This window comes from Nipponia nippon, unplaced genomic scaffold (genome assembly GCF_047370975.1).
Source record: "Nipponia nippon isolate SJK-2023a ecotype South Korea unplaced genomic scaffold, ASM4737097v1 scaffold_36, whole genome shotgun sequence".
NCBI classification, from domain to species: domain Eukaryota; kingdom Metazoa; phylum Chordata; class Aves; order Pelecaniformes; family Threskiornithidae; genus Nipponia; species Nipponia nippon.
This window is the reverse complement of record NW_028262354.1, coordinates 2,288,593-2,301,761: the sequence shown is the minus strand read 5'-3', so window position 1 is coordinate 2,301,761 and position 13,169 is coordinate 2,288,593. Positions and strand designations below refer to the sequence as shown.

The 13,169-nt window shown below is 67.3% G+C and overlaps 1 protein-coding gene across 1 annotated transcript; it reads left to right on the top strand.

Annotated features, from left to right (window-relative positions):
* Positions 1–22: 22 nt before the first annotated feature.
* On the top strand, positions 23–8,697 carry NTRK1 (neurotrophic receptor tyrosine kinase 1). Its single transcript, XM_087772298.1, has 17 exons — positions 23–282; positions 2,101–2,175; positions 2,338–2,409; positions 2,877–2,945; positions 3,264–3,418; positions 3,523–3,671; positions 3,811–3,937; positions 4,019–4,348; positions 4,565–4,582; positions 4,832–4,890; positions 5,142–5,244; positions 5,607–5,753; positions 5,847–5,977; positions 6,061–6,233; positions 7,616–7,856; positions 8,257–8,415; positions 8,512–8,697. The coding sequence occupies exons 1-17, from the start codon at positions 92–94 to the stop codon at positions 8,695–8,697; spliced, it is 2,385 nt and encodes a 794-aa protein (XP_087628424.1). The 5' UTR covers positions 23–91.
* Positions 8,698–13,169: the final 4,472 nt, after the last annotated feature.

Genomic DNA, 13,169 nt, shown 5'->3' with positions numbered 1-13,169 from the left:
AAGTGCGAGGGAGGGCGGCACCGGCACCGCGTCCGGGTCCGGGACCGGCACCGGCACCGGCACCGGGACCGGGTCCGGCACCGGGTCCGCGATGCCGCCGCTGCCCGCCTGGCTCTGCCTGGCCGCGCTGCTGCTGTCCCTGCTGTCCCTGCCCGCCCCGGGCGCTGCCGGTCCCTGCCCCCGGCCCTGCCGCTGCCCCCGGGCCGGTGCCCTGCTCTGCCGGGAGCCCGGTACCGTGGGCAGCCTGGCCCGGCTGCTGGGAACCGGGGCTTTCACCGACGTGTGAGTGGGGAGGGGGCGGAGGGGCTGGGGGATGCGGTGACGGGGCTGGGGGTGATGGAGCTGGGGGTGACAGAGCTTGGGGACCAGGCAGAGGGGCAGGGGGTGATGGGGCAGGGGGTGATGGAGCTGGGGGTGATGGAGCTGGGGGTGATGGAGCTCAGGGGACCAGGCAGAGGGGCAGGGGGTGATGGAGCCGGGGGACATGGAGCTGAGGGGACCAGGCAGAGGAGCTGGGGGACAGGGTGGTGGGGCTGGAGGTGGTGGGGCTGGGGGACAGGGTGGTGGAGCAGGGGGGGATGGAGCTCAGGGACTGGGCAGGAGGGGTTGGGGGTGATGGAGCTGGGGGTGACGGAGCTTGAGGACCAGGCAGAGGGGCTGGGGGATGCAGTGGTGGAACTGAGGGTGATGGAGCTGGGGGACAGGGCGATGGGGCTGGGGGTGATGGAGCTGGGGGACGACAGCGTGATGGGGCTGGGGATGATGATGATGCAGGCGATGGGGCTGGGGCTGACGGAGCTTGGGACGGGGCGATGGGGCTGGGCTGGGGCGGTGATGGAGCAGGGAGCGCTACGGGGCTGAGACCGCGGCGGTGGGCCTGGATCTGCTCCGGGGCTGGGATCGCTGTGGGGAGCGGGAGGCGTTGGGGGCTGCAAAGATGGGGGGGGTCCCTCCTGCATCCCCCTGGGGAGCGAGTGAGGGGCTGGGGGCAGCTCCTCGCCCTCTCCCGCAGCGATGCCAGTGGGAGCGAAGGGCTGAGGGTGCAGTGGGGGCCCCAGGCAGGGAGGGACCGAGCCTCGTGTCCCCCCACCCCGCAGGGCTGTCACCCTGCCCTGGGGCCTGCGGGTTGGGATGCTGAGGGGGGGCACCCCGAATTTGCTGGTTTGGGGGATCTCCTCTGCTCTCGCTCATCCCCCTGCTCCAGGACGTGGCGTGGAGAGGAGGGTGCTGCGGGGGTATGGGGTGCTGGGTGATACGGGGGTGCCCGGACTCCTGGGTCCTCCCCCTGCCGCAGCCCTGACCGTGCCGCATTGCCGGGGGCTGGCTGCGGCACGTCTCCGTGCCTCAGTTTCCCCAGGTGCCGGGGGACGCTGCGCCGCGGGGCGCTGCCAGCTCTTTGTTCGCTGGCTGGCGGGGTGGGGTGGGTGGTGGTGGGGATGATGGTCCCCCGAGAGGCCCCCGGCCGTCCCCCTGCCCCAGCCTCCCTCCTCCCTCCCAGCCCCACACCCTCGTCCATGGGGGTGGCGGCAGGGACCCTGCCTCGGGGGTCAGCAGGACCAAAACCCCTTCGGTGTGGGTCTGAATCCCCAAGTAACCCCAGACAATTTGGGGTTTGCAGGAGCAGCCCCTGGGGTGGGGCGGGTGGGAAAACCCCACACCCGCTCCCAGAGGGGCTTTCCTGCACCCCCTGCCTTGGGAAAAGGGGAGGGGGGGACAGTGGGTGCCCCCCGTCACATCGCAGGACACCGTGGGGTGCGAGGTAAGGTGGGCACCCACGGGGGAGTGGGGCTGAGACCCAGCAAACTCGCTCTCTGGGTGAGACCGCAGGCTCCAAGCGGCAGCCGGAGACTCAGCACCGGCAGGATCGCCTGCCGCCGTCCCGGCCCCCCCTTCCCAGCTCATCCCTGTCTGCCCGGGGGAAACTGAGGCACAGTGGGGCAGCGCAGCTCCGTCCCTGTCCCCGTCCCCAGCCGCGGGCTGGCGCGGGGCAGCGCAGGCACAGCCTGGGGAGGGGGAGAGCCGTGGCCCCCCACTCCCCTCGCCCCCCGGGCACGGGGGTCCTGGGGCTACTCCCCCGATCCCCCCTCGTTTGCCTTCCAGCGTCATCGAGAACCAGCAGACGCTGACGACCTTGACCCGGGCTGACACCAGGACGCTGCGGGACCTCAGGAGCCTGTGAGCACCCCGGGGTGGGGTCCCTGCACAGGGAAACGGGGGGGGGGCTGGTGGATGGGGGATCCCCAGCGCTTGATCCCGCTGCGGGGAGGCGAAGGGGGGCGCTCCCAGGATGTGGATTCGGGGTCCCCAGTGCGGGTGCTCAGCCCTTCTCTCCCCCAGCACCATCTCGGGGTCGGGGCTGCAGCACGTCTCTGCCGATGCCTTCCTGGACACCCCCAGGCTGAGCCACGTGTGAGTATCCCCCCCCCCCAGTTTTGGGGCTTGGCACCCCATCCCCGCGGGCGCTGGGCCCGGGACAGGGTGGCTGGTCCCCGTGCGGGATCGATGGTGTCCCGCTGCCCGTCGGCGCATCAGCCGGGCCGGGGGGGGCCGCGTGGGGCTGTGCCGCTGAGTGGGAAACCATCGATCGGGGGGGCAGGAGTGCAGGCAGCTGCTGGCCCCCCCGGGAGCTCCGTGCTGCCCCGGCACGGGAGGGGACCCCAGCGAGCTGGGGGGGACCCTGTCCTGGGGTGCGTGGGGCTCCCCGCTTGCAGGGAGGTGCCTGAAGACTGGTGGCACCCTGGGTTTGCTTGGTCACGGCGTGACAGCGGTGGCCGCGGTGCTGCTCCGCGCCCCGGCCAGACCCTCTGCAAGGGTGGGGGGATGCGGGACGGGGGTCTGCGGTGGGAGGGGGCGGCTGACAGGGTCTGTCCCGGCAGGAATCTCTCCTCCAACGCCCTGCACAGCCTTTCCTGGAAGACCTTCCAGCATCTGCCCCTGCAGGAGCTGTGAGTGATGATGGGGGGAAGGCGGGTGCGGAGCATCCCGCAGCGGGGATGCACCCCCGGGGTGACGCTGAGGCAGGGACGGGGCTGGGGACGCAGCGAGATGGCGGCTCTGACAGCCACGGGCGTGGGGATGGGGTGGCCCTGGGTGCATGTGGGGGCACCAGCAGCACTCAACGCAGGATCGGTGCCGCTGGGGCCGGGGATGCCGGCATCCAGCCTTGGCTGACCCCGCCGGGGACGAATACACCCGTGTATGACCCAGAGCCGGGGCCACCGCAGCCTGTTTGACCCCTTGTCCTCTTCCCTGCCCCATCTCAGCATCCTGGTGGGAAATCCCTTCAACTGTTCCTGCGGCCTCCGCTGGCTGCAGCTCTGGCAGAACGGGAGCCGGGCCGAGCTGGGGAACCAGTCACTGGGCTGCTGGGAGGGCAGCGTGCTGGTCCCCTTGGGCAGCCAGCCCCTCCGCGCCTGCGGTACGTGGCCGGGGACCCGCTGGGTTTGGGTGCTGGGTTTGTCCCCCAGAGCGTGGGACGCGGGAGGGGACGTGGCCCCGCTCACCCCCGGCCTCTCCTCGCAGAGCCCCCGACCGTCCGCATCGAGCACCCCGAGGCGGTGCTGCGCCAAGGGGACAGCGTCAACCTCACCTGCCGCATCGCCGCCGAGCCGCCGGCCACCGGGGAATGGGTGATCCCCGAGGTGGGACCCGAGCTGCCCGTCATCACCAAGGCAAGCTCAGCCTCGCCGGGGCACGGCCAGGGACCTTCCTGGCAGCACCGTCCCCGCCGCAGCTGGTGCGGTGGCCGTGGGGGGATGCGGGAGCTCCACGGCTCTGGGGGGGCTCACCCTGTCCTGGTGCTCCCCGCAGCTCTCGGACTGGGAGATCGTCCTGGAGATCATCAACGTCTCGTCCAACCTCAACCACAAAGACCTGACGTGCCGGGCGGAGAACGCGGCGGGGCTGGCGGAGGACAGCGTGATGCTGAACGTCACCTGTGAGCAGCCCGGAGGGGGCTGGCGTGGGGGTCCGGGCGAGGGGGCCGGCTCGGGGATCCACCCGGCTCTGTCTCCCCCAGTCCCCCCAGTGATCCTGCTCCTGCACGAAGCCATTCCCCAGCACTTCTGGTGCATCCCCTTCTCGGTGGACGGCAATCCGGTCCCCAGCATCCGCTGGCTTTTCAACGGCACGGCCTTGACCGAGGGTCCCTACATCCACACCCGCATCGTGGAATACGAGCACAACTCCACCGTCCTCCACGGCTGCCTCCAGCTCAACCGTCCCACGCACGTCAACAACGGCAACTACACCCTCCTGGTCCGTAACCCCCTGGGCTTCGCCGCCCGCAGCGTCCAGGGGCGTTTCATGGAAAACCCCTTCAGCTTCAGCCCCGAGGAGCCCATCCCTGGTAGGTGCTGGCAAACACCGTTTTCGGCGGCGACGATGCGCCGCATCTCTCCTTGCGTTGGTGTGCCAGCGGGTTGTGTCTGGCTCTGGCCGCTGGCTCCGAGCAAGCCCCGATGTGCCTCAGTTTCCCCAGGGCTGGGAGCGGGGAAGGACGGGGTGCTCTCGCCTGGGGAATAACGAGTGTTTCTCCTTTCTCTCTCCCTTTGGGCTGCACCAGTGTCTCTGTCTCCACTGGGTGAGTGACTGGGCACGCTGCTCCCCACGGGGTCCCCACCGCAGCGGGCACAGGCCCCTGCCCCAGGCCCCCCCAAACCATGGATCCCCCTCCCCAGAGCCAATCCTGGGGTCCCCCCACCCTGCGCTGAGGGTGCAGAGTCATTGCGGGAGTGTTGCCGTCCTGGGGACCCCCCCCACTTGCCGGGACCACCCCAGGGGATGGGGACCCCCCACCCCACGCTCACCCTGCGCCCTTCTCCTGCCCCAGGCACCAGGAACAGCTCGCTGGAGGGGCCCGTGGAGACGACGGACGAGCACACGTTCGGGGTGAGGGGATGCTCCGTGGTTTGGGCTGGGGGGACCAGGACACCCGTGGGAGGGTGGGACAAATCCTTAGGGGACAGCCAAACCAGAGCCACGTGGGATGGGGCCATATGACAGGGATGAATAGCAGAGTCCCGGTGCCTCAGTTTCCCCTGCGGCAGCTCCTGGGACTCGTGGCCATCTCAGTCCCCCGAGGGCTGGGAGAAGGGAGCTGGCGGGACCCCAACCCGAGCCCCCATCCCTGCTGTCACCAGGTCTCGGTGGCCGTGGCGCTGGCTGTGTTCGCCAGCCTCTTCCTCTCCGTCATGCTCATCGTGCTCAACAAGTGCGGGCGCCGGTCCAAGTTCGGCATTAACCGTGAGTCCCCCCGCCTCGCCCGGCGCCACGGGGGATTCGAGCCGCGACACAGGGACACCCCAGTTCCCGCATCCGCGGGGCGGCCGGGGCTGTGCCGGGTACCCGGGTTGGGACCCGGCTGTTGGGTGACATCCCTGCAGGGATGGGGACCGCGGAGGGGTGCCGGTTCCCCCCGGCAGCGCGGGCAGCAGCTGCTAATTCACTCCTGGAATGGATTCAGCCTCTAAATGGGTTTGATCGGGCTGCCTGGCCCCCGGGGGCCCGCCGGGGCGGGGGGATGCTCGGCAGAGCCTGGCGCTGGCCGCAGCGGCTGGGGAGGGCCGCGGGACCCCCCCCGATGGCCTTGTCCTTGTCCCCGCAAGGCTCGGCGGTGCTGGCCCAGGAGGACGACCTGGCCATGTCCCTGCACTTCATGAACCTGGGCAGCAGCCCCCTCTCCTCGGCCGAGAGCAAGCTGGAGGGGCTGAAGAGCAACTTCATCGAGAACCCCCAGTATTTCTGCGATGCCTGTAAGGGCTGGGGGGGCACACACACAACCGCGGTCCCCGAGCACCCTCCCATGCCCCCATCCCCGTCCCACTGATGGGTGGGGGTCCCCCCAGGCGTGCACCACGTGCAGCGACGGGACATCGTGCTGAAGTGGGAGCTGGGCGAAGGCGCCTTCGGGAAGGTTTTCTTGGCCGAGTGCTACAACCTCCTCCCGGAGCAGGAGAAGATGCTGGTGGCCGTGAAGGTGAGGAGGGGGGGACACGATGGTGGGCTGGGGTGTCCCGGGCGGGGGGGGATCGATGCCGGGCTGACGCCGTGTGCCCGCAGGCGCTGAAGGAGGTGACGGAAAGCACCCGCTTGGATTTCCAACGTGAAGCCGAGCTGCTGACGGTGCTGCAGCACGAACACATCGTCAAGTTTTACGGCGTCTGCACCGAGGGCGAACCCCTCATCATGGTCTTCGAGTACATGAAGCACGGCGACCTCAACCGCTTCCTCAGGTGGGTCGGGGGGGTCCTGTCCCCCCCATCTGCCGCTCCATCAGCGCAGCCAGCCTGCTCCCTGCTAATGCAGCCCTCCTTGCAATATTGATTAGATTAGCTGTCTGAGAGGCTTAAATAGAGAGAGATTGGCCATCAGCTGGAATAAGCAGAGACTTTTCGATTGCCCCCCCAGGTATTGCTGCTAGACGGGGGGGGGGGGCTGCCAGAGGCATCGCTTTAGTGGCCACGCGATGAGCTCTGAGACGTGGCTTTTATGATTATTGTTATGGGAGTTGGCATTAATGGTTCTGCCGAGCAGAACCCCCCCAGCTCCCGGCCGCGGCCGCCCCGGCACGGCTGTCAGCCGCGCTCGGCATCAAAGGCAGAGGGGCTGGAGGCGGCCGCAGCCGCGCTGGCCCCCGGCCCGCCTCGCGCGCCCACTTCGCACGCGTCGCCGCGCTTTCACACCCGGCGCGTGCGGGCTCGCGCCCCCCTGACACGCAGCCTTCCCCGGCGTCATGGCCCAGGCCTGTGCACACATGCGTGCACACCTTTTCCCTGTGCATGCACACACATGCGTGCCCTTCCCTGGCACGTGTGCACACACATGCACGCCCTTCCCCTGTGTGCATGCACACATGTGCACACAAGTGCATGCCTTTCCCCTGTGCATGCACACGCATGTGCACACCCTTCCCTGGCACGTATGCACATCTGTGTATGTGCTTCCCCTCTGTGCATGCACGTGTGCACACCCTTCCCTGGCATGCATGCACACAAGCACGTGCCTTTCCCTTGTGTGCACGCATGCCAGGGACAGACGCACACGTGTGTGCATGCACATGTGCATGCCCTTCCATCTGTGTGCACACACACACGTGCACACCCTTCCCTGGCATGCATGTGCACAAGTGCATGCCTGTTGCTGGTATCTGCGCACATATGTGCACGCCCTTCCCCTGTGTGCACGCTCACGTGTGCATGCCCTTCCCTGGCATGTGTGCATGCCCTTCCTTGGTGTGCAAGCACACATGTGCATGCCTTTCCCCTGTGCATGTGTGGACATATGTGTGTGCCCTTCCCCTGTGTGCATGCACACAAGTGCACCCCTTTCCCTTGTGCATGCACACGCATGCACATCCTTCCCTGGCATGTGTGCATGGCCTTCCCCGTGTGCATGCACACGCATGTGCTCTCCTTTCCCTGGCACGCATGCATATGCGCGCACACCCTTCCCCAGCGTGAACGCACACGTGCACGTCCTTCCTGACGTGTGGGCACGGCCCTTCCCCTGCCTTTGCACGCCCTCTCCTGCACACGCATCTGCACGTCCCCCCCAAACGCATCCCCGCACCCACTCTCGCTCGTCCCCCGCTCGAGCAGCCCCTCTGCCCCGGCAGGTCCCACGGCCCCGACGCCAAGATCCTGGACCAGGGGCAGGGACAGCCCTGCGGGCAGCTGACGCTGAGCCACATGCTGCAGATCGCCACGCAGATCGCTTCGGGCATGGTCTACCTCGCCTCCCTCCACTTCGTCCACCGTGACTTGGCCACCCGCAACTGCCTGGTGGGCCACGACCTGGTGGTGAAGATCGGGGATTTCGGCATGTCCCGGGACATCTACAGCACCGACTATTACCGGGTGAGCGGGCTGGCGAGCTGCCCTCTCCCTCTGCGATGGGCTGGGGGGGGCCACGCTCAATTTTCCCTCTTAGCTGCTGCATCCCGACCCATCTCCATCTAGATTTAATCGTAGAATTATAGACTGGGTTGGGTTGAAGGGACCTTTCAAGGTCACCCAGTCCAGCCCCGCTGCCATGAGCACAGCTTCACCCAGGTCAGGTTGCTCAGAGCCCCGTCCAACTTGACCTTGAACGTCTCCAGGGATGGGGCATCCCCACCTCTCTGGGCAGCGTCTCAGCACCCTCAGCGTAACAAATTTCTTCCTTGTATCTAGTCTGAGGCGTGCTCAATGAGCAGGGTGAGGGCTGGGGGGGCAAAGGGGGGGGTCCCTGCCCCGCTGACGGCCCTGCTGCGGGCAGGTGGGGGGCAGGACCATGCTGCCCATCCGCTGGATGCCCCCCGAGAGCATCCTCTACCGTAAATTCACCACCGAGAGCGATATCTGGAGCTTCGGCGTGGTGCTCTGGGAGATCTTCACCTACGGGAAGCAGCCCTGGTACCAGCTCTCCAACACCGAGGTGAGCGAGCGGGGAGGATGAGGCTGGCGGCAGACCCTCATGGGGGTACCCGGCTGGGGGGGGGGGCTACTCCATCTCCCTCCCGGCTTCCCGCAGGCCATCGAGTGCATCACGCAGGGGCGGGAGCTGGAGCGTCCCCGCACGTGTCCCTCCGAGGTCTACGCCATCATGCAGAGCTGCTGGCAGCGGGAACCCCAGCAGCGGCGACCCATCAAGGAGATCCACAGCCGCCTCCAGGCCCTCGTCAAGACCCCCCCCGTCTACCTGGACATCCTGGGCTGAGCGGGGACCCCCGGCCACCCTCCACTCCCCGCTCTCCCTCTGCCCTCCCCGCTCCCGGGGGCATGGCTCGCCCTGCCAGGCCAGCTCGGGGGGGGTCCGGCCCCTCGCCCCCCACCCAACGGAGCCCCCTGGACAGATGCCCTGATGAGAGGGCTGAAATCTTATTTATAGTGGAAAACGCCCACCCACCCCCATGGGGGGCTGTAGGGCTGGGCTGGGGGCCCCCCAAGGCTGTGCCACCCGGGGCTGTGGCTGTGCCATCCGGCTCCTTGGCACTTCCCCGGCGTGCCGGGGCGGCGGCGATCGGCTGAGGTGGGTTTGCTCCGGCGGGACGGAGCCCAGTGCCCCTCCAGCGCTGGGTCCATGCCGGTGTGGGAGCCGGGGGGGCTCGGCTCTCCGGGATGGTTGGGGGCACCCCGTGGCTTGGCTGCTCCTTCGTCCCCGGTCCCTGGCCGGTGGGGACGCCCCGCGCTCGCCCGCTCTGCAGCGAAACCGGTTGATAATAAAACCGTCCATCTCTCCCCCGCGCTGGGCCCTGCCTGCTCCGGGGTGTCCGCCGGGCACGGGGCGGGATGGAGGGCGTCTGGGGAGAAAGAGGGGCTTTTGGGAGCTGGGGAAGAGGAGCAGGAGGGGATGTGCTGCCCCAGGGATCCCAAAATGTGGGGACGATGTGTGCCCAGGATCCTGGAATGCGGGGATGATGTGTGCCCGGGATCCTGGGATGCGGGGATGATGTGTGCCCGGGATCCTGGGATGCGGGCACGATGTGTGCCTGGGATGCAGGGACAATGTATGCGCAGGATCCTGGGATACAGGAATGATGTGTGCCTGGGATGCAGGGATGATGTGTGCCCAGGATCCCAGGATGCAGGGATGATGTGTGCCCAGGATCCAGGGATGCAGGGATGATGCGTACCCGGGATGCAGGGATGATGTGTGCCCAGGATCCAGGGATGCAGGGATGATGTGTGCCCGGGATGCAGGGATGATGTGTGCCCAGGATCCAGGGATGCAGGGATGATGAGTGCCTGGGATCCTGGCATACAGGGATGATGAGTGCCCAGGATCCAGGGATGCAAGGATGATGAGTGCCTGGGATCCTGGGATACAGGGATGATGAGTGCCTGGGACGCAGGGATGGAGTGCCTGCGATGCAGGGATGATGAGTGCCCGGGATCCTGGGATACAGGGATGATGAGTGCCCGGGATGCAGGATGATGTGTGCCCAGGATCCCAGGATGCAGGGATGATGAGTGCCCAGGATGCTGGGATGCAGGGATGAAGAGTGCCTGGGATGCAGGATGATGAGTGCCGGGGATGCAGGGCCGATGTCCCTGCCCCTCAGGGATGCTCATGCCGTACCCTGGCCCGGACGCCCGGCTCCCCTTGTCAAGGGCTCCGGGGGGGCGATGGGACTTCGCAGCACAAAGCCACCCCCCCATCAAAGGGCGAAGCCCTCCCTTCCCCGCGCCCCCTCGTCGCAGCCGGGGGGTTATCGCATGCCCTGTAGCGTCCACTCCGTCATCCTTCCCCAGGCTCTCCGGCCGCCCTGGTAATGGTTGAGACCTGGATCTGACCGTAATGGAGCTGAATTGATTTCATCTGGCTAATTAGGCAGCGCCTCCAGGGCCCTGGCAGCTCCTTTGTTACCCACCGCGACCTGAGATAAGTGGGAGAGCGGGGTCGCAGGGGAAACTGAGGCACGGTGCAAGGTGGGGGTCCACGGCGGGTGCCGAGGGGCTCGGGGCCGGCACGATGCATGGCTGTGCTGGGTGGCCGGGGCTGGGTACGGCACAAGGAGAGCTGGAGGAAAGCGGAGCCGTCCCCAGCGCCCCGCGGCTCCCAGCCTGTAATCCATCCCCACAGCCCGCAGCGGGGCCGGATCCAGCCCCCAGCCCGGGGCTCGGTCCCTCCGCCTGGCCCCAAATCTTTGCCGAGGGACGTGGGGAGCCGGCGTGGGCAGGATCCGGCCCCGCTCGAGCGCAGCCCAGCTGGCAGAGCCCCCCACCTGCTTCCTTGGGGTCTCTCTAATCGCTACCCGCGCTGATTTATGGCCTTTTTTCCCTCTTATCTAATTTGAGGAAGGAACAAGATTACAACCTTGAGCTTTTCCAGCCCCGCGCCGCAGATTGCTGCAGAGCAACGCCCCAAAGGGGACCATGCGCGGCAGTGCCCCCCCCCGAGCAGGGCGGGCTTCCCTGTGGTCGTGCCTCAGTTTCCCCCATGGGGCGGCCGTGCCTCAGTTTCCCCCTCAGGGTGGTCAGGGAAGGGTTAAGCCCCCCCTAGCCCCTCTCCCTGAAGGTTTCAGCCCTGATTGATTTTATTCCCTCCCATCTCCTGCTGCAGTTTCTCCATTTCACCCGCTCCGAGGGGAGCGGTAATGGACTCTGGCAATGAGGTAATTAACGGCTCCGCTCGCTGGCAAAGCTGCCCGCCCCAGCGGCACCGCGGCCTGGCCCCGCTAACGAGGGTTAATGAGGGTTGGGGGGTCCCAGGCCCGATTCTACCCCCCCAGAAGCCCCTAAAGGGACCCCCAGGTCCCTAAGGGACCCAGCTGTGTGTTTCGGGGTTCCCCCCCCAAGGATGGGGTGAATGGTTTTGGGGGGACATTGGGGCTGGGGATGCAGCTGCATCCCGGCACCGCGGGTCCCAAGGGGGGCTGAGCGCTGGCCAGACCCCGCGCAGCCCCTGGCCACCCCTAAGTGCACTTGGGGGTCCCCGTCCCCTCCGGCACCGGGGGTCTCAGGGGGGCTGCAAAGGCATCTCGGCGCTGAGGCGCAGCTGGAGCGCAGCTGAAGCGTCCCCGAGCAGTATTTCCCCGCCACCCTGGGGACACCTTATTTAAAAGCATCACGGCGGGGGGGGGGGGGTTGTTGGTCACTTCCACGCCAGGTCCTGGGCTCCAGATGTCCCTGGATTGTCCTGGCGCCGATGTCCCCAGCCTGGGACCCCTCAGCCCCCGTGGCCTCGGTGCCCAGCCCTGCTCCGGGAAGCGTCTTTTCGGGGTGGCCACAGTGGACCCCTGGCTGCTGGTGGGCTTGATCCTAATGGAGCCCCTGGGCGGGCGGGGGGGGGGGCAGCTGAGCCACCCTGGGACGTGGAAATCGTTATGAGTGATTAGAGCTATTACTGTAACGAGGAGAGGCAATTAACGGCGCCTTGACATCAGTTGAGGCCGGCTAATGTACGTGCGCTCGCTGGGAGCGGGGGGCGGCTGGGCACGGGGACACACGTGGTGCTGAGCTGCCTGGCCGGGGGTCCTGGGATGGGGCCGACACGTGGCTGGGGATCCCGGGATGAAGGTGGGATCCATGGGCAGGATCCCAGGGGCGCAGGGGTGACGGATGGCTGAGGATCCTGGGATATAGGGGTGAAGCAAGGCCAGGGATCCCAGGAGATGGGGATGACGTGTGGCTGGGGATCCCGGGATGCAGGGATGGCGCGTGTCTGGGGTGCCGAGAGGCAGAGACAACGTGTGTCCGGGATGCGGGGATGTGTGCCAGGGTCCCGGGATGCGGGGATGATGTGTGCCCGGGATGCTGAGATGCAGGAACGATGTGTGCCCGGGATGCTGGGATGCAGAGACAGCGTGTGTCCGGGATGTGGCAATGATATGTGTCCAGGATCCCAGGACGTGGGGATGGTGTGTGCCCAGGATCCTGGGATGCAGGGACAATGTGCACCAAGGATGCGGGAACAACGTGTGCCCGGCATCCTGGGATGTGGGAACGATGTGTGCCTGGGATGCTGGGATGATGTGTGCCTGGGATGCAGGGATGATGTGTGCCCAGGATGCTGGGATGATGTGTCCCTGGGATGCTGGGATGCAGGGATGCTGTGTGCCCGGGATGCAGGGATGCAGGGATGCAGGGATGCTGTGTGCCCAGGATGCCGGGCACGGGGCCCAGTCTCTGCTCCGCGCTGCCAGCAGATGCTGCTGTTAAGCCGAAGGGAACCCCCATCCCCGCTGCCCCTCACAGCCAAAAGCAGCAGCCCCTCGGCCCGGGGTCCCGTCCGCTCACCCCAGCCCTGCGGGGCACCCCGGATCAAGGCCAGCACCCATGGGTGCCAGCGCCAGGTGGGGACCTCTGGGGAGGAGAAGCCACGGGTGGGCACAGAGCTCCCCACCCTCGGCGGTGCCACGCTCTCCATCCGCTCCTGCGCAGAGTCCCGCAGTCACCGGCCATGGGGCCGGCCCTGCTGTCGAGGGGGCCCTGGGTCCCCGCAGACCCCCCGGGGGACAGGGACACCCTCCAGCGCCAGGACGCGGCCAAGGGGCCGCAGCGGGACGTCCCCACGGACCCCCTCCCCACCCAGCGGCGTGTGCGAGTGGCCCCGGCGATGTTGTTGTTCCAAAACCCGCTGGTTTCTGGCCAGAAAAGGAAAAAAAAAAAAAAAGAAGAAAAAAAAATTAAGGTTTTTTATTTTTTTCCCTTTTCCGTAGTCGTCTCCGCGTCCAAACTTCCTGACAG

Coding starts and splice junctions, on each gene's coding strand:
- NTRK1 (XM_087772298.1), top strand. CDS start 92: ATGCCGCCGCTGCCCGCCTGGCTCTGCCTGGCCGCGCTGCTGCTGTCC. Junction 3,672..3,810: donor AGCTGCCCGTCATCACCAAG/GCAAGCTCAGCC, acceptor TGCTCCCCGCAG/CTCTCGGACTGGGAGATCGT. Junction 3,938..4,018: donor CGTGATGCTGAACGTCACCT/GTGAGCAGCCCG, acceptor TGTCTCCCCCAG/TCCCCCCAGTGATCCTGCTC.